Source organism: Gobio gobio (genome assembly GCF_949357685.1).
Source record: "Gobio gobio genome assembly, chromosome: 8".
NCBI classification, from domain to species: Eukaryota; Metazoa; Chordata; class Actinopteri; order Cypriniformes; family Gobionidae; genus Gobio; species Gobio gobio.
The window spans coordinates 24,198,180-24,218,975 of record NC_137114.1 but is presented as its reverse complement, the minus strand read 5'-3'; the positions used below and the strand labels follow the sequence as shown (position 1 = coordinate 24,218,975).

Sequence of the window (20,796 nt, the reverse complement as noted above, 5' to 3'; positions counted from 1 at the left end):
CTCCCATTTACCTGTATAACTCAAACCACATCTGTTATTTAACTGAAATCCTACAATCATTATATTCTGTAATCATTTGCTGTGAATATTTTTCGAGAAATGCCTCAGTGTTGGCCAATGATATCAATGATTTCCAAACTGCTCAAACATTCTTCAAAATATCTTCTTTTGTGCGCCACAGAAAAACAGATTTGGAAGGGTGAGTAAATGATGTCAATTTTCATTTTTGAGAAAACTATCCCTTTCAGTTAACCAACAATATGTCTGAATGCACTGAGAGCACATCACTTTTCAATAAATAGCTGTTTGGAAGTCATTAGCAAAGGCAAATTACTGCCAACTGTAAACATGTCTAGTTGGAAAATCCAACCTAAAAGGCCAAATATTTTATAAACAATCTTGTACAATCTCTTATTTCGTCTTGTAACAAGGCTAAATGAGGCCACAAATCCTATAATACTGTATATTTTACTGTGGTCAACATCCCGTGGAAGAGCTTCATTCCAGGCTAGGAGACATAAAGGATGGGCCTGATTCTTTCTAGTTCTGCCAGTTGATGCAAGCAGTGTAATGCTATAATCTGAACATGAGTCATTTGGGTCTTTTCTGGCAGCAGAACACCACATTCATCCGTGAGCCTAACAGGACCCATCTGCCATTTCGAGGAGGACAAGCCTGTTATTTTCACCACATTATACATTTTACCTAATTAAGTCTCTGAAAATTGTTTCCAGTTGATTGTATTGTATGCTTGTAATGTGGATCTTGCAGTCCGCACTTAATAGTGTAATAGGCTGACAAAATATCAGTGCAAAAGAGGTTCGGGTCATTGCTAATGTGTGTTATCCTCACATCAGTGAGCTTTCAGCTCAAACTCAATGTGCAGGCATGCAACTAACAGTCGGTTATGGCAGGAAAGAGATTTGTGTCAAACCAAGCTATCGGGTGAATGTACCTGTACAGCGGTACTAGTTTATACACACAATATCATAGCAGAACATGCGTTTGTAGTTTAGACTCCAAACTCTTTTGAACAGAATAACCAATCCCATGTGAAGAATATTTTCAAGTGTCGATGGAGACCATCTTTCCTAAGGAATTGTTAGCCTCAGCTTCCATTCAACACACACGCTGAATATATCATTTGCTCACAAATAAGCAAATCAGGAATGTACAGTGTAAAAAAAAAAAAAAGTAGCTGCTTTAAATTAAGTACAGTTAACTTGACATTAAACTGACTTAAATTAGTTTAATCTTGTATAACTTATAAAAAAATGAAAATTGCTTAACTTATTTTGATGAGATAAAGCAATGTAAAAACATGTTGTAATAACGTATTGATCATATCATTTTTGTTGGTTTAACTTAAAAAAGTAAGTTACCTGGTTGCCTTAAAAATTTGAGTTCACTGAAATTAAAAATTTGAGTTAATACAACAAAGGAGATTGGCTTAATAAATAAAAACTCAAACATTTTTATCTGAACCACATTAGTTGATTTGGCAAATGATAAAAAGTTGTGATGAATGATAAATCATGAAAATATTTTATAAACATTCAAGAGCTTTTATATTTATTCGATGCAAATGTGTTACATAATTCATCAAAAGCAATATAAAGCAGTTAGTGATGTTTTGAGGGGTTTCACATGTTGCCGGTGCCACTGAAAATCGTAAATGTGTTAATATTCTACACTGCCAACATCATTTACTTAAACTACTGCTGCTTCTGTCTTTAATGAGCAGTAACATTTAAGTAAGATTAAATTCAGACACTCCTCCAGGGATGTGTTGGCTAGACATCCAACAAATTTGTCATTAATTATTTACACCGCTTAAGCACACCACCTCACTTTCATTCCAGGTGTGAAATCCAGATGTTATGAAACTGGAAAATTAAACTGCAGAAATATAGTCACATCCTGGCAGAAAGCGGCTATTTTAAATCAATGCATATGTCTAAATCAAATGTAAACAAGCTCAAATGTTTGGCAAATATTTTCTATCAACTACTAACAAGTTTCTTTTCTGTCAACTACTAATATTGTTATTGTGCTGGGAGACATTATTTGTCTTGCTGACTGTATGCTGTGATAAATTATATAGAATATAATAAATGTAATGTATTTTACCCAATTATACTCAAATAGTGGTTCATATAGCAATACAAACAGCAATACTAATTTACAACAAATACTTTCTTTCAACTAATCGTAAGGGTCGGTGGTTCTAAGTGCTTTGTTCTTTTTGTCACATAAGAATTGTTCTCCACTGGAACTGTCCCTGTCAACAAGCAATACAAATAATCAATAAACATAAGTAGGCTACTGGATGAAATGGGGACACAATTTTAGTGTCCCTGCTACTACCACCTGGTGGTAACTTGAAGAATTACATGAGATCACACCACAGCTAAAAACCAGCCTCCATTGGTTAATTCACACTGCATGAGTTGTACAAAGAAAAATCTAAAGATTTTTTCAGAAAAAACAACATATATGTAGTTATAAAATATTGTGTTAAATTTTTATTTAAAAATAAATGCATGCAGGTATTTTACGTTGTCAGTAAAAGTTCAGGTAGATAGAAACTGATCTAAAATGTATACATTTACACACAGTTCTTCAAAAAGCACTAAGGCCCAGTTTGACAGACAGGGCTTAGATTAAGCCAGGATTAGACCTTAGTTCAACGCGCCTTAGAAGAAAAAAAAACATTACTGGTGTGCATCTTGAGACCAATTAACTTGATATCTTAAAATATAAGAGTGGCATTGTTTTCAATTGTAACAGCTCAAGCATGCATTTTACACTGTAAAAAAGATGTTTTAACTTAAAAAAGCAAGTGTTCATGCTGCCTTAAAATTTTAAATTTGGTCAACTTGAAATGTGAAGTATTAAGTGACAACTTAGATATTTGAGTTGACTAAGCTTAAAATGAAGGGAGCACGCACTTAAAGTTAAAACAACAATCATTTTTACAGTGTAGTCTGTGACTAGGCTTAAGCCTTGTCTGTGAAACGGGGGGTAAGATACTTTGATACATTTCAAATAATAGTATGCATGCATTTAAAGCTACAGTTAAAATAAATTGATACCTTCTGTGTTTAATTTACTCCGTGCATTACATGTGCTTGTGTGCTTAACAAGTTTTGACTAATCTGGTTAGTACCATTCTGCACACTTTGAGAGCTATATTGTATTTAGTGTGTTAATATCTTCATTCATAGCATTTTAATAGCATCTTCTTAAAATGCCAAACCAAAATCAGTTTCAAAAGTTTGTGATTCGTAAACTCCCTCGGTACAATGTGTCAATATGAGGTTAGATGTTGTCAGTTGGTGTCTTATCTAGTTTTGTTTCTTCATCCTGTTAGTTAGCTGTTTCACACACTGTAGACTCCAGTAGAATGCAGAGATTAAGACAAAGGCCTGCAGAAAGAAAACAGATACTTTAATTCAAATTGAAAAAGGTTAATATTAACAGGCAAACTCTAGTTTTTGAATCATTGAAATTTAAATTAGTAAAGTTTTTAATATCATTATGTATTTGAAGAGTTACACATTATTGCAATGAAGATGATGTGTATAAACGGAAAATGTAAAGTAAACGGGTATAACGATAATACTTTTTTTGTTACAATATCACTTGTGAATCAATTACATAGGTCAAAATCTTATTTGCAATAAATAAATGTGAGAGCTCTAAAATGTCACATACCAGGAGAATATACTACATAAAAAAAAAAAAGAATTAAAGCCAAAAGGTCAAACACGTGGCCAAAGAATCTCCCATGATGCATTCGGAGTCGAGGTTCACAGAAGCCACTGTGGAAACAGGCCAAAAGTGACATTCTTCCAAAAAGCTGTAACCTTAACTGCCCCTCCTTCCTTGCGTTCTAGATCATAAAGTGCATCCGAGCTCTAAACAGAGTCCAAAATCATATTCTATCTATCAGAACTACCTCTCCGATGGGAAATAAATAACGATAGTTTCCTCAGGAGCAGCGCAGCTGTTTCCCTCTGAGAGAAGAGAGAGACAGAGAGAGACGAAGGGAAAGGCATGTCCCTGTGCTTCCTGACCTCCTGCTACCTGATTCCACCCTTCAAATGGCAACGCAATATTCAATGCATGTTTTATTTTTTAATTAAATGATGCATTTTGCTCAAGTCTTCAGCTTCTGAGATTTTCTTGTGACCATTGAAATCTCAGACTGTGCTTAGACATCCTAAAGTGTTCAAAGTCTCCTAAAATGAATGCATTCTATACCATTAAAGCTTTTCTCTGGTACAAATGCAAGAATTATTCATTTGTTGAGGTATTACTTTATTCTATATCTTTAGTCTGTACTGCCAGTCAATTTAATTTTGCTGGGAAATTATCTTAAAGGGGAACCTCACAAATTCCAGAATGCAACCCTCTGGTGCTCTTCGGTTATTTTTGATTTATTTATATTTATTTCACATTTTTTACTTTATCAAAATTTCATAACACTTGGTGACTTTGCTGTACTTTCAATGTGAAAAAAATTAAAATCAAGGACATGATTTGAAAATGTTCCTAAAAAAAAAATTATCGCCATGAAAAAAAAACACACAGTAAATAAATGTATCATAGTTACATGGATATTACTTAGTCCCCAAAAATTCCCTCAAAAAACAAATATTGAATAAAAAAAATATTATTGAACTAAAATAGATAACATTCATTTTACTGTTCGGCCACTTTTGACTGTGACCTAAAAGAGGAGCACCTAAGGGGTTAAATGACAAACTGGCAGATGTTTCCAATTAATTTGAGACGCTTTCTCTCTCTGATTTTCCTTCACAGGTGTATCTTAGGTGGAAAAACACATGAGATGTACATGTTTTGATATAGTATTTTCCCCTTTTTTCACTGCTCTTGCGGTCTCAGTTGACCTCTCGTGTCTCTCTTTCTGGTGTCCCTCAGCTTTTTTCTCTCTTTCACACACATAAAAGCACTCTAAATAAGTACGCAAATACATTTCTAAGTCGCTAAAACAAGCAGCACACATTCACACTCAGGTTTAATAAGCAAAGAGACAAGTCTTCAGGGCAGCTGCAGTTTTGGGCCAAACGCATACAGGACTAAATCTCTGCTGCCACCTTTGTGATGTATGACTAGTGAAGGGGTATTTTCAAGCTGTACACTCCACATGGAAGCCTACATGTCAGTAATGAACACTGCCTCCTAGTTAGGAACTAAGAGAACCCTGGGTTTACTCCAGTACACAATGGTGATATACACTACCATTCAAAAGATTTTTTTTTTTTCGTACAAAAAGTATTCTTGTCTCTTCATAACATTAAGGTTGAACCACTGTATTCACATGGACTATTTTAACAATGTCTTTACTACCTTTCTGGGTTTTGAAAGCGGTAATTAAATTGATGTCTGGGTCAGAGAGCTCTCAAGTTTCATCAAAAATATCTTAATTTGTGTTCCAAAGATGAACGAAGGTCTTACAGGTTTGGAACGACATGAGGGTGAGTAACCAATGACAGAATTTTCATTTTTGGGTGAACTAACCCTTTAAAGGCAATGCAAATAATCCAATAAAATGTATTTAAGTGTGCTAATAAATGTGAAACTCAATGTTTTGTTCCCAAAATACCACTAGATCTCTCACAAAAAACAGCGTACATAAACTACTGTCCCTCGTCCCTGACTCTCTGAACTGGGGTGGCAGTGCTGACCTATTACTGAAACCCCCTCCTGCTTTTGGCAGTCAAACTAGCACTGATTCTCTGAAATGAAGCTGAGAGGCCGAAGCCTGGTTCAGTCTGGCTCCGAGCGCTTTGATGCCGGGGTGAAGGGCGTCATAGCAGCCTCGTGTGACTCTCACTGGACTTTCTGTAAATCAGTTCAATGGGATTCTGAGACAAGGTCCAAGATGGATGGGTCTCCTGAGGCTTGTAAGGAACGTTCTGTTCGCCATGGCAGCTTGCTTAGCAACTTGAAGCCACTGAAAGCTCAAGATTAGAACACTGTATATATTAGCATTAGCCTTTTTCTTCAATCAAGAGAGGCGATCTTCATACAGCTACCGATTATGTCATTGTTAATACAGGCGTAAAGACTAAATCGAATACATTTGTTAATATATCATATTTCTGTATCAGGAACGTCTTTAATCAAAATACTAAAATAATACCAAATTATGGTTGGTTATTAAAAAAAATTGTTAACTGGGGTCAAAATTTTGGGGTCAAAGAAAGAAAGAAAGAAAGAAAGAAAGAAAGAAAGAAAGAAAGAAAGAAAGAAAGAAAGAAAGAAAGAAAGAAAGAAAGAAAGAAAGAAAGAAAGAAAGAAAGAAAGAAAGAAAGAAAGAAAGAAAGAAAGAAAGAAAGAAAGAAAGAAAGAAAGAAAGAAAGAAAGAAAGAAAGAAAGAAAGAAAGAAAGAAAGAAAGAAAGAAAGAAAGAAAGAATAGATCAAAAGTGACAGTAAATACTTTTTAATGTTACAAAATATTTATATTACAAATAAATGCTGTTCTTTTGAACTGTATATTCAAAGAATCCAGAAAAAACACATTTAAATAAAAAAACTATTAGGCACCATAACTATTTTCAACATTGATAATAATAATAAATGTTTCTTGAGCACCAAATCAGCATATTAGAATTAACTCTAAAGGATCATGTGACACTGAAGACTGGAGTAATTATGCTGAAAATTCAGCTTTTCGTCACAGGAATAAATTACATTTTTTATACATTCAAATTGAAAACAATTATTTTAGATTGTAATAATATTTCATAATAATATTGTTTTTTTCTGTATTTTTGATCAAATAAATTCAGTCTTGGTGAGCATAAGAGATCGAACCCCAAACTTTTGAATGGTAGTGTACAAAGTAAATATGGAGGTTATATTAACATATACTAAATATTAAATTAGATGTCAAATTGCTAAATAAATGTACAAACAAACAAACCATTGGCTAATTTTAATGTAGGTTCAAGTCTGGCATATAATATTCTCTCTCTCTCTTCCAACATTTTCCTGTAACTTTTCTCTATGTCTATCACCTAAAAAGATACTAAAAAATAAAATATCTACTTTGTTTGAAATAATTTTCTTTCCCTGTATGCACTGCTATAATGTTTTCTTTTCCAAGATATCCCAAACAATCCACAAATCCCAATTCACTGGTGACACCTTAGAACTAACAGTGGAAACAAATGTTCCCAATCACCTGAAATACTTGCTAATACTGTTCTTATCAGTCTAATTCAGGCTCCAATCTCCAGGCTCCAATCTCCAGAGCTCCTCTCCTGCAGGTGCTGTGGAAAGATAAGCCAGCGCTGCTGCTGACTGCAGCTTTTGTGTGAAGCTGATCTTGATAATATTATCTTAACCTTTTCCTTCAAAAAAAGTGGGGTGGGTCTTTGCAGCGGTGTAATTTTTGTTTCGCCCTTGAGAAATGACGAGGACAAATATTAGCTTAGATGGGTGGAAAAACACGGAATGGAAAGGAAAAAAAAACAGGCAAGAATGGAAGAATATCATCCCCTACCTGAAATAAACAGAAGCTGGAATGAGTGTGGAACTGATGGGGCAATTTTTAGGAAACTGATAATGTTTCTGAATGATTATAATGGCATTGCTGCAAATAGACTAAAGTAAAGGAAACTTTTTCCCTGGTATGCTGTCCAATTACCGAAACACATTCAATCAGGTGGAGTCTGTGGATACAGTTCACATGGACACAAAAATCCAACAGGACGCTACTTTTGTGTAAAACTGTTCTGCGGGCATTTCAGCACCTGAGCTTACAGATGCACGTTCTCAAAGTAAAATGAGCAATTCAGCTCTTGTGTAAATCTAATCAGTCTTCCACGGCAAGCCGCAGACATGGTTAATTGATTCCAGAAACATTGCCTTTGCATAAAGATTGGATGGTGAGAAGAGAAGAGATGGAGGGAGGGCTGTGAAGAGAGAGGTGGCGCACTAATGAAAGGTCAGCTGAGATGCACGGCCCACGCTACAAGTGCCAGAAACACACACACAGCAATTTTATGGTCAATTGGGCCATGCATCTGGAGTCATACATCACCGAGGCGTGCAGCAAGAAACAGTGCCAGATCCGAAAAACACACACTCGAACACACATACGTTTTGGACGAAGTTAACACATATAGACAAGTCTGATACCACTAGTAGGAAACAGTCAATTTCTATAATTTCAGTCAACAATTTGAGTGAAACATTTGAGAAATCAGAATGCTACAGTAGTATTTGATTTGGCCCTCTTTTGCAGCACTCGAGCTACATGAAAAAAAAAAACATGCTTGTTACCCAGCATGTTCTGAGAATAATCCAAAGAGCATATTGTGCTTCAATGGAAGATGGAAATCTGTAATGGAGATTATGATAATGCCGTGCGTGTGTCAGTCAAACTTACTTCCATTGGAAAAGCCAAAAGAGGCACCAGAGGTTTAATGTAACCAAACCGATGAAGCGCCATTATCAAAACGCATCTCATCATCTCCAATTCAGCTGCATTAGCCCTGAAAGAAAGGTACAAGAAAAACAAATCTTATTTATGTATTTTTGATCAATTTGACTTGTACTGTACTGTTTAGTGTATAGTGCATGTATGATGTTTCCATCAAGACCGCTTAATACCGTAGGTCTAGACTGAAACATAGAGGGGACCAAGCTTTTGCTATAGTAGGCCCTAAACTTTAGAATAGCCTACCAGTATCCATCAGAAAGCGGCCATCTCTTTCTGTATTCAAATCAAAGCTTAAAACTCATTTGCTTAAAGGGTTAGTTCACCCAAAAATGAAAATTCTGTCATTAATTACTCACCCTCATGTCGTTCGACAGCCGTAAGTCCTCCGTTCATCTTCGGAACACAAATTAAGATATTTTTGTTGAAAGCTGATGCTGAGAAAGGCTTCAGATAGGCCTCCATTGGCATTCAGTACATTTACCCATAAAAGGCACTTAAAACGTCTTTACAAAGTCCATCTCACCACAGTGACTCTACAATAATTTTACGATGCGACTACAATAGTTTTTGTGCGCAAAAAAAAATCAAGATAACACCTTTATCCAACTTGTTCTTGTCTTCCGTGTGTGCCTCCACGACGCATGCGCGAGAATATGACGCAGATCCGGCGTTCGGACACATGACCCAGAAGCGATTTGTTTACAAGCAGAGGAAGATGCGCGTGTCTAAGCTGTTGAATTCTACATTGATCGTGCTTTAAGTCTCGGCATAGTTCTCAAAATGGGGTTAAAGTGTGCATTTCATGGATTCCCGAACGCTGGCGCTACGTCATATTCTCGCGCATGCGTCGTGGAGGCACACACGGAAGACAAGAAGAGGTTGAATAAAGTCGTTATTTAGATTTTTTTTTGCGCACAAAAACTATTGTCGTCGCATCGTAAAATTATTGTAGAGTCACTGTGGTGAGATGGACTTTGTAACGACGTTTTAAGTGCCTTTTATGGGTCTTGGGAGTGTAAATGTACTGAATGCCAATGGAGGCCTTTCTCAGCCATCAGCTTACAAACAAAAATACCTTCATTTGTGTTCCGAAGATGAACGGAGGTCTTACGGGTGTCGAACGACATGAGGGTGAGTAATTAATGACAGAATTTTCATTTTTGGGTGAACTAACCCTTTAATGTGGCTTTCAATTCTTCATGAATATTGTAGTTTTGTGTATGCTATTTCTTAATATGTATTGTAATCTTGTTCTGTACAACACTTTGTTCAACCTTGGGTTGTTTACATTGTATATCAAGCAAATACGTTTTCAAAAGCTGGCCCACTAGAAAAAAATCATGCTTCACGTCCAATTCACAATAGATATAAAAATAGATATATAAATAAATAAAATAAATAAAATATATAGGAGCTGTACCTCTGATCTATCAGGAAGCCCAGAGAGGTTAGAGAAAGTAATACGTGGGCAGCCATGAGAAGAACAGTCATCTCAGAATGTATCTGCAGGTGAGAGATAAGTAACATAGTATACATAGATGAGTGAGAATACGCACTGTATATCTTGATTTTGTACTATGGTGGAAGAATAATTTAGGTCATGATTTGGAGAAATGTTCTTATGTCTTATTCAATCCAGTCAAAATATAGAAAGATTTCTGCATGCATGACAGCTGAATACAAGTAGCCAAACAAATTTAGGTGTCAGGACAGTAGAGTAATACAACTGGGACGCTCCAAGAACTCAAGGCTAACCATTAGGGAAGTATCATCCAAATCTGAATTCGCACACCTCTTTTAATGGATTTATACTGAAATCATGATCTGGTGATGATTTGCTGTTAATACATGGAACGATGTTAATGAGGTTTTCTTGACCTTGCTAACCCACCATACTCAGCAGAGGTTAAGTCAGGTGAGTGACCTCATAACGTCTTTAAAATGACACCAGCAAACAATTACTGACTTTTTGCTGTGTGACACTAGACAGAATCCAGATCCCAGACCTCAGCCCTAAAGCACTGGCTCATTTTTCAACAATTAACAAAAAGGGAAAAAAAAAAACTATTTTGATTAGTTAATTTGTAAAGCCTTTCCATATCCAATTTCAAAAATAACAGAGCAAGAGGGCAGAAGGGGGAGGCGGGGGGGGGAACCATCGCCTGAAATTTGCATTTCAGCAGAGGTCAGTGAACAGACCTTCCATAATGAACAGTTAGTCAAACATCCAGCAGGATTGATAGCCTTGCATGGATGATGCAATTGAAAGATGACTTGGTCAACACTAAAAATGAATGTTTTCCTTCTTTTTGAAGTGGCAGTATAAGCAGTGCTGTAGCATCATGTGTTAATGGAAGTGAATGCAAACGGACAACGAGGTATAAATACACACTTTTACAATATTTATTGCTAAGCCTGAAGGCCTCAGGTTTGCTATTTTCCTTGGAAAAGGTGATTGATGCAAAAGGAAGGTTCCCAGGGGCTGGGAAATTTGTCAGAGGACTTGTATTGGTTGCTGGACCGCCGACTGGCTGTTTTATTTGCTGGTGGAGCCAGAGAGGGATCCAGGGGACACTTCACCGAGAGCCACAACTAAAGGAGCACCGCAGAGGTAGGAATCACAGGAAAACAGGCCGTTTCATTTCAGTGGGGAGGCAGGGTGGGGCCACACATTCTGGCTAACCAAAACTATGCCTGGGGAACATGGACTTCCAAGGATAACGGACAAGGGCAACTGAACATCTCTGTTTTTAAAAGGGGGGGTTGAAAAATAATAGATAAAGATTACTTCAAAGTATTCTGTCTGTACTAAGGCCTAGTAAAAGGCCTTATTATTAAAGGATATTTAGGATAATGAGAGAGAGACTGAGGTTGATAATAGACCTTGTGAGGTAGCATTAACCACACAGCAAATTAAAAGCTTTTAAAAATCTTGTAGATGACAATCAAAGATGGCATACAGATGATGGCTTCGACATTTCTGGGAAAATCTGATGTCAATTTCAACGGTGAAAAGAGGAAAAAAGGTACCCACCATTTCATCCATTAACAAGTTGTTATATACATCCAACAGAAGCATGAACTGTATTAACACATAGGCTTCCATCGGAGAGGACCATGCTGGATTGTGGGGCTTTTCCTCTCCTGTAATCTGATCGTAGAAAAAAAACAATAAAAACAAAACATATATAATATAATGTTTATAAATTACAAATTTTCATTTTTTTGGCTACCACTTAGCAGAATGATAGCATTCTCTGTGAGTTAATACAGGATAATAACAGTTATTATATGGTTTCTAGCTGTCCGAATTTGGTTAATTAGAGCCATTAGTTGGTCAAATATGGTCTAGATTGTTGATCAGAGCTGATAGGCCTTAGTTAGAGCTAACATAGCACCTTGAACCAGCAATAAACCAGCTACCATCATCGAAAAAACACCTTGGCTACCTTAAGCAATAGAATAAACAATTAATTTAGTCCTGAAGAGGATTTTAGATGATTTTTACATGGTTTCCAGCTGTTCCAAGTTGGTTAATCAGAGCCATCAATTGTTTAAAATGGTCTAGATTGTTGATCAGAACTAGTAGGACCAATGTCAACTTGGTAAGAGCTAGTAGACTACCTTGGACCAGGAACAAACCAGCTACCATGCTCAAAAAAACATCTTGACCATCTTAAGTCGTAGAATAAATTATTGTTTTCAACCAGAAATGGAACAGGTAGATGGTTTTGCATGGTTTATAGCGGTTCCAATTAGGATAATTAAAGCCATTACTTGGTCAAAGATGGTCTAGATTGTTGATGAGCTGATAGACCCACTGGGTGCTTCTCAATATCCCTCCTCGTTTCCTCGCTCCTCCGTCCTCCATCCTATGACCCGGAAACCGACCGAGCTCAGCCATCTTGTAGGACATCTCAATTCTCTAATTGCACCGCGAGGAGGCGAGGAGTGAGGAGGCTTCCTGAGGAGTCATGAGCGAGGATACACGGGTGTATCCTTCGCGGAAGTGTTTTATTGACTAAACGTGACGCACGTATAAATTCTCCTCCCCCTTCACATCTTGCCACAGTTTATTCATTATTATTATTATTATTATTATTATTATGTTTACATGTACAAGACACAAATGTATGTCAAATAACAACAACCGACAGTTGCAGAATTATATCAAAGCACAAGAAAATTAAAGAAACAAACTGTAATACTATACAACAAATAAAAAGCAGTTAATAACTGGGAATAATTTGTTGTTATTAATAACTGGTAATATTAAATAAAATATGGAAAAATGTGGTATTGTGTAGGGATTGAAACAATTACAATATAAATAGTTATCTCTAATGTTCAAGAATCCCGACGTGCAAACGAAATCCAGTGGTGTAGTCATCAATAATTGACGACGCTTTGAAGTGACGCTAAAGGGAGCGAGGATATATCATTTCACCTCATTAAATTCCTCCGTCCTCACGTCTTTTCCTTGCATCCTTCCCTCGCATCCTAAAGGGGTGGAGCTAAGACGTGAGGAAAGGAAACGAGGATGCACAAATAAGAATTGAGAAGCACCCAATGTCAACTTGGTTACTACCTTGGACCCGCAAGAAATTAGCTACCATGCTCGAAAAAACAGCTCGGCTTCCTAACTCAAATTACATCACTGTTTGGATCCCAACCTAAAATAACTCTGCTACATACATCAGTTATTAAGGCACGAATCACTGCGAATTTGATCATTGTTGATTTCCTAAAAATTCCTGAGGCTGGCTCAGCTGCAGACACGTGTGGGTTTCCCTCACACCAGAACCTTGGTGGCTGCACCTCCGCGGTGTTCTGCTTTCCCTCAGAAATCAACACATCCGACCCGGCCTCCCTCGCTACTTCTCTCCTCCACTCCACAGGAGAAACAACAGGCACGCCCCGGTCTGCATCACCGAGGGCCTTTCAAGATATTTCTGTCAAATTCCTGCTCTCTCCACATGTTTAGGATCACCAGGGCCTACTTTGAGGTGGCTTTAATTGTAACATGGTGAGAGCGACAGAAAGAGAGAGAGAGAGAGAGAGAGACAGGGTTTTTCAGAGTGTGAAACTGCGTCTGTGAGTATGTGGCGCAGTCAGACGTGTTTCAAAGCAAACCGCCGCTCTCCTGATGAGAAGACTTCAAAACCTTGTCGCAGGCCTGCTGTTTGATCAGGCCCAAAAAAGCTTGCTTTTTAAAGACGAGTGAAAATGAGCCTATTGTGCTTCGGCCCACAAAGGCGGTTAAGATTCATTTGGCAAAGGCGCACACTTGTAAAGCCTGTTTGAAACGAGAGTTTGTTTTTATGTGAGAACTCAGGGAGTCATTTGGGAGACCTCTTTTCCTGTTACAGAAACAGCAGGTAGTAAATGACAAGTAAGGCAAGGAACAAAAGAGTTTCCAATTTAAAGGTAAAGGTGATCATTTCTGTACCATAAGCAGAAATGGAACCGCAAAAGATTATTTCCAAACCGTTTTCCTGAGTACTAACTCCATTTTTTCATTGGTCAGACCAACAGATAGTCCTGCCGCTAACCCATACTATTGGTTGAGCACATTTAATGGTGTGCGATATACCGGTAGACACTATTAACGGGTAGAAATGTGTCAACCGGTAGAGATTTTGCACTATCGTCTCTATCGCGGTTGCGCTCACGTGACGTTGCTGTGTGGTCACAAAAACGTATCGTTTGCATGCGTTTTTAAGCTTTGAAGCACAATTAGTAGCGAAAGACAACTAATTTTAGTAAATGCACGTGCTCTCTGAGAGACTGTTTCTCAGTGCTGAGAGATGCGTGACATGAAGCCGCTGCACATAGAGCGTGTGAGAAATGAACGGAGTGCTTTTTGCCACCTTTGGGCTTGAATGGTTAAATACACATACCTATGTGTCAAAGTGACATGTATTTGCCATTTATGTCTTAAGTGAACGTTAACAGTTGAGAAAGCACTGAGAAATTGAGATAGAACAATGAATGCGTATATTGGATCCATGCAGTCGGTCTTAAAGTGACAGTATCCAAATTTACCTGCTGTCATTATTAAAGGTCCTGTTCTTCGTGATCCAATTTTTCAAACTTTAGTTAGTGTGTAATGTTGCTGTTAGAGCATAAATAATACCTGTAAAATTATAAAGCTCAAAGTTTAATGCCAAGCGAGATATTTTATTTAACAGAAGTTCCCTTTCAAAGCCTACAGTGAACGGCCGGTTTGGACTACATCCCTGTACTTCCTGCTTCAATGATGTCAGTAGAACAGTTTGTTGACTAACCTCCGCCCACAAGAATACGCGAAAAAGGGGGCGTGGTCTTGTTGCTCTCCCACGTGGAGAAGAGGAAGTGTTGCGTTTGTAGAGTGTGTTTGTCGCCATGTCATCCAGACGCTGTTATTTTCATCCCGGAGTCAAATCACCTTTGTTTGGCCTTCAGGGACGCTGTACTTTGAGCACATGCATCTCCCCGTTATGGTAAGAGGCGTGACCTTTCCGGGCAACGTGCGCTAAGCTGCTGTCGAATCACAACACGGGAATCGCTGGCACAATCAGAACTCGTTACGTATTTCTAAAGGAGGGACTTCATAGAATAAGGAAATCATCAAGCCGTTTTTAGGACAGTGAAAACAGCGGTATACAGATAAGTAAATTGTGTGAAAAATACTGTGTTTTTTTACACGCGAAACATGAACACATGTTATATTGCACACTGTAAACACAATCAAAGCTTCAAAAACACAGGAAAAACGGGACCTTTAATGCTAATCAAACAACAAGAGAAAATCTTTCACTGCTCTTGACTTTAATAAGAATAAATGTATATTTAAATTACACAGTAAAGACTTTTCATTGCTTTTTTTATGAATTTGATAACTTTATACATTTTATGTAGCCTTTCTAGTGCTTGAAGTTCTTCACATTCTATCGATCTATTTCATTTCTGTGTCTTTGTTCTGTTGTAGTTTGTTTTCTTTGCTCTTTCTTTATCACTTGTCTTCGGTAAGCTTGAGAGTTTTTTAGGCTAGTATTAGTTTATTCAATTATATTGAAAATGGTGATGAGAATAATGAAATTTCAGTTCATATCATAAAAACCTTATTTAAAGCAAAAGTAACTATCATGATAAATATAATTATCACGAGAATAAAATTACTCATGTCGTGATATAAGATTTTGGTCATATTATCTAACCATAAGCAAACAATAACGGTTTTCTATTTTAGTCATTTTTTTAAAATCTAATTCATTCTTGTGATCAAAGCTGTATGTTCAGCATCATAACTCCAGTCTTCAGTGTCACATGATCCTTCAGAAATGTATGATTATTATTAATGATGAAAACAAGTGTTCTACTTAATATTTATTTCTGGAAACCATTATACATTTTTGTCAGAACTATTTCATAGATAGAAATGTCAAAAGAACAGCATTTATTTAAAATAAAAATGTTTGTAACAATGGAAAAGTATTTACTGTCACTTTTGATCAATTTCATGTATGATTGCTGAATGTATTCATTTAAAAAAAACTGACCAAAACTTTTACATAGTAGTATAAATCAAATACAAATTTCTACCAAAAAACATGTCTATGAATTCTTAAAATACAGCAGTTTATTTCATTACATTTTCATTATATTTTCTATACATTTAGGAATTTGGTTAGAATTTAAATTATATTCTCAACTAATTTCTGTTTACCGTTTTATCAGAATAAGAGACAGTAGAGTTTTAAAAAAAATTCCCACCTCGGGTATATCAGCAATGTCTCCTAATCTGGGTTTTCCTGGAGTCCAGCCTGGCCCTTTAAAAATGACGGACAGCTTATTTGAAATTCCTTCAGCCTCCCAGAACCTCTGCCACAGGTACGGGTAATAAAGGAACTTTAGAGGAGAAAGAAAAGAAGAATGAGGGCATAAACCATACATGGCACAAGCAGCCGTTACACTAAGCCACCTCTTTAATGCTGCATTACCCAAAAACTGTGTTCACTCAACTATGACGTGAAATATTATCCTTTTGATTAGTATTTAAGACTTTTCATCTCACTCAGATTTTTTTTTTAGCACAGTTTATATTTCACCAAAAGATAAACATTTTTCTTATTCATTTTATTCGTCATCATCTAGTCCTCGTGTCTTAATGCTTTTTGTCACACACATCAGATCGCTCTTACCCCGGACCGCCACAGGAGAGCAGAGAAAAAATAATCAAACACAACCTCCATTTGGTTTTGCAGGACTCTTTCACCTCTCCCGAGTCGTATGTTTAAAGTGAAGTAATAATGTTATGGTTACAGCATGGCTTTTCCACTAGCACGGTAATGTGAGCAGAAGCCGGCTCCCATTGACTCTGCTTAGATATTTACATCTCTAAAATTAGATTGGTCTGATACACTAGAGCCCATTATGTGAAACCCAATTCATCTGCAGTGTTGATATTTTCACCAGTCAAAGGTCTTGATGGAATTAGAGGGGTAAATTAATCTAAACATTGTTTATAAATGATGTTAACTTTTCTTACATAATATGATCACTGAGCCCATGTATGTTACGATACCACTGTAAAGAAACTAACCCCAAAACAGACATAAATGCAAAGATGATCTCAAAAACAGGATACTTTTTTAAACTTAGATATTACAAAAGAGATCAGTATTAAAACAAAAAAATAAAAAGAATTTAAAAATATTATAACATTAGTATTAAAGGAATAGTTCACCCAAAAATAAAACAATTAAGTAATCAATTACTCACCATCAAGTTGTTCCAAACCTGTATTCATTTCTTTCTTCTGCTGAACACAAAAGGAGAGATTTTGAAGAGTGTCGGTAACCAAACAGTTGATGGACCCCATTCCTACTATGGAAGTCAATGATAAAATGTCTCCTTTTGTGTTCAGCAGAAGAAATAAATTCATACAGGTTTGGAACTTGAGGGTGAGTAAATGATGACAGAATTTAAATTTTTGGGTGAACTATCCCTTTAAAATTTGTGAAATAAAACTATTAATAATTCCATAAAACATTTGTATTAACATTTTCCAAGCTGTAGTGTACCAACCTCGACAGACCAGACTTCAAATGTGTTTATTGGGTGTGTAAGCCCGTAGACCACTTTATCACTTTCAGGAGCGAACGTACCTATATGGAAAAGAGCAGAGAACATCACATTTTCTGCATGTGCGATCCTAAATCACAATACTAGAGTACAATCACAAAAAGTGCATTACAGATCATCATTTGTGTTTTTATATAAGAATAGACCCTGCTATTTTGTGCCATTTTTATTACCACAGACAGTAGAAAGATTACATGAAATTATGGAAGACAGTTTATTGGATGCATGTGCTACTAGGGCACAGATCGGGCTTGTTTTCATTCAATCAGACAAGAGTCTATTGGTCGACAGATTAAAAGCATACACAGAACTTACCAAACATCCTGTCCCATATGATAAGAATTCCTGCATAATTCTTATCGATGCAATATGGATTTCGCCCTGCGAATGCATGGTCAAATGTTAATGATTCACTACATAGATAACAGACTAGTTGTTACAGAATCACTGTTTTTTCTTCAAATAAAGTGTATAGCCAGTATTAACAGAGTGCTACTTATGTCACATGATAAGATCTCAATGACAATTCAGCCGACAAAATATGCTTCGCTTTTGACCCACAGCGATAAACTAACACCAATGCATTATGGGAACAGTGCAATGCAATTCTACTGTCAAAGGTTAATAACACTTACCATGATGAACTCTATGGTGGCTGGGAGTATTTAGGATCCACTCCAGAGGTCCAAGATCTTTGACAATCTAGTGATAGAAATAGTTTCACAATAGAAATAGAAATAGTTTCACAAGGTCACAGATAATATTCTTACAAGGCTTCCAAGCTCCAAAAAAGATGAAAAGCACCATAAAATCTCATAAAAGTAATCCATGTGACTTGTGCACTATATTCAAAGTCATTTGAATGTTATTCAACTGTGAAATTCAACCAATTTAAATTGTTTTGTTCACAAATCTGACTGTTCTCCAAGTTCAATTCACAATGGTTCACGGCTTACCGGAGGGAAAGATTATCGATGAATAATGACTTTAATTTGGGTTCACTTTTATGGTCATTTTGTGTCATTTTTTAAATCTGAAAACCTACATGGACAAAAATGACTAGTACAATATTTAAAATGACTTTTTTTGTGTTCCACAGAAGAAATAAAGTCATACAGCTTTGGAATGATATTAGGGTATCATAAGTACACGATGACAGAATTTTCATTTTTGGGTGAACGCTCTCTTTAACCTCACTAACAACCTTTTCCTTTAATGCACAAAAGGGCAACAGCAACATGTCGCTCCTATATTCAGTATGTAAACCACAGACAAAAGACCCAAAGACAAATGATCATGGGTTAAGCCCATTGTCCTCCTTCAACATTTTTCATATGGACAGGCAGACCGAATCGTAATATTAGTCTTACATACAGCATGTGATTAATTTTCCCTATTGAGTGCCTTGTCTTTATCTTGGCGTAACATGCTGAAGAAATGTGCTCTTCAGGGATTGTGGAACCTTGACTGGTTCAGATGTTCACAAATGTACTTGGAGACATCATTAATACATAGTGTTTTCTTATCTGATGAGCTCGGTCGAAACTCTGCTAACTACGGAAAGAGAAAGGTGGCCAAATTTCCAGATGGAAAGAACAATATTTATAGATTGGATGTAAAACAAACATTACATTGGATTAGAAGAAGCATAAAGAAGCCAATAAGTCTACTAACACACACACTCATAAATACACGCAAGCTATGAGCAAGCTTTATGGTGAGCTAAAAAGCCAGCCTTATTTTACCGGGATATAAACATCCATTTCAGCTTGATGAAGCGTATATCGCAGGTGTTAGGGCTGACCATCGGGTTTTTTACTTGAGTGTTTGATTTTTGACGTCTGCAAAATGGGAACAGCTCAGCATAAGTGAGCACCATATTTCAGTGGGCCATTATTTCCATGTAATGAGAGATCTGGCAACAGCTGAATTTTATCTTAAAAGAAAAGAGCTCCCTCACGACTTAACTCGTGCTCTAATGTTGGATGAGGACTGGGAATTCGACGCCAATAAATTACATGACATCAAAAAAAGCCTATAAAGGGAGCATAAATTATACCCCTCAGAAAATTGGAGACGTGAAGACTGTTTTCACTAATAGAGCTCTACAAGATGGAAGTGATTCCAAATCCATTTCCCAAATGATCCCCGAATGTAAAGCTGATACTGAAGCCCATTTAAAATGGCAAATGTAAGGCTTCTGTTTGGAATATTTCATAAAATCTCAAAATCTCATTACTTATGATTGAGTGTGGTATTCATAACCACAGAATGGGCAAAACTGCAAACCTACAAATGATTAGAGTTTTGAAAATGGCTAAACTAAGTTTAACACGCTATGAAACTATCCCGGAATGGTAAAAGAGCAAGAAAAGGCTTCATTTTATCGTATAATGTGCCACTAAAAGATTTGAAATGTGCCAAACCATTAGTAATGACAAATCCCACAGTACCTCAGTATGAATCCAGAACTGATACAGCAGGTTAAGCTGTACGTGCACCGCAAACACTGACGGAGGGACCATCAGCGCCAACGGAAGGTAAAACAGCTGATAAAACACAAAATATCACTTCATAATAGGTCATTAGCTACACGGCTAGAGCTCATTAACTAATAACTGTTATGTGATCTATCATGCATCGTGCCAAAATTATCATAGGTTAATTAGTGAGATGCAGGGACTTCATACCCATGAGGAAAACTGCTGAGTGACAGATTGGCGTAGTGCTGTCGACAGATTGTAGTATTCAGAACTGTGGTGAACCTGATGAGCAGCCCACAGAAAGTTTAACTCTGAAATGACAACAAAAAAAGAGAAAGACAGCTGAATGACATTTTTGAAATAATAAGCAGAATCTAACTCGATGAGAAGCAGCAATGAATGGGACTAATTTGTATGTTTTGGCATTAGACATGCTTTGAAATTGTTGATAAGCAAATCTGTAGTTTGCCAACGTTAAAAGGGACCCTAAGAGCCATATTTAAACCACCAATCTCTTCTTTGGCAGGAAGATTTGTCGGCATTCTTCTGAACAAGAACAAGTAACCGAATGAGACAATGAGACTCAAATGGAAATATTCTTTAACATTCCAATAAAAAATTTTTTTTATTTTTTTATTTTTTATAAATGTAATGTAATATAATTTCTTGTGAAATTTCTGTTTCAATTCTCCATGATATTCTGGTCC

The 20,796-nt window shown here is 36.7% G+C and overlaps 1 protein-coding gene across 2 annotated transcripts in view; it reads right to left on the bottom strand.

Annotated features, from left to right (window-relative positions):
- Positions 1-1,527: 1,527 nt before the first annotated feature.
- Positions 1,528-20,796, bottom strand: part of agmo (alkylglycerol monooxygenase) — a 32,170-nt gene continuing 12,901 nt past the window's right edge. For both annotated transcript variants that reach the window (XM_079823536.1, XM_079823537.1), the window contains 10 exons: positions 20,297-20,400; positions 20,060-20,155; positions 18,242-18,308; positions 17,922-17,987; positions 17,550-17,629; positions 16,236-16,370; positions 11,515-11,631; positions 9,901-9,983; positions 8,427-8,532; positions 1,528-3,428 (listed from right to left, as the gene is read on the bottom strand). In XM_079823536.1, the coding sequence (XP_079679662.1) occupies positions 3,348-3,428; positions 8,427-8,532; positions 9,901-9,983; positions 11,515-11,631; positions 16,236-16,370; positions 17,550-17,629; positions 17,922-17,987; positions 18,242-18,308; positions 20,060-20,155; positions 20,297-20,400 (935 nt within the window). In that variant the 3' untranslated portion in view covers positions 1,528-3,347. The remainder of the gene's footprint in view (positions 3,429-8,426; positions 8,533-9,900; positions 9,984-11,514; positions 11,632-16,235; positions 16,371-17,549; positions 17,630-17,921; positions 17,988-18,241; positions 18,309-20,059; positions 20,156-20,296; positions 20,401-20,796) is intronic.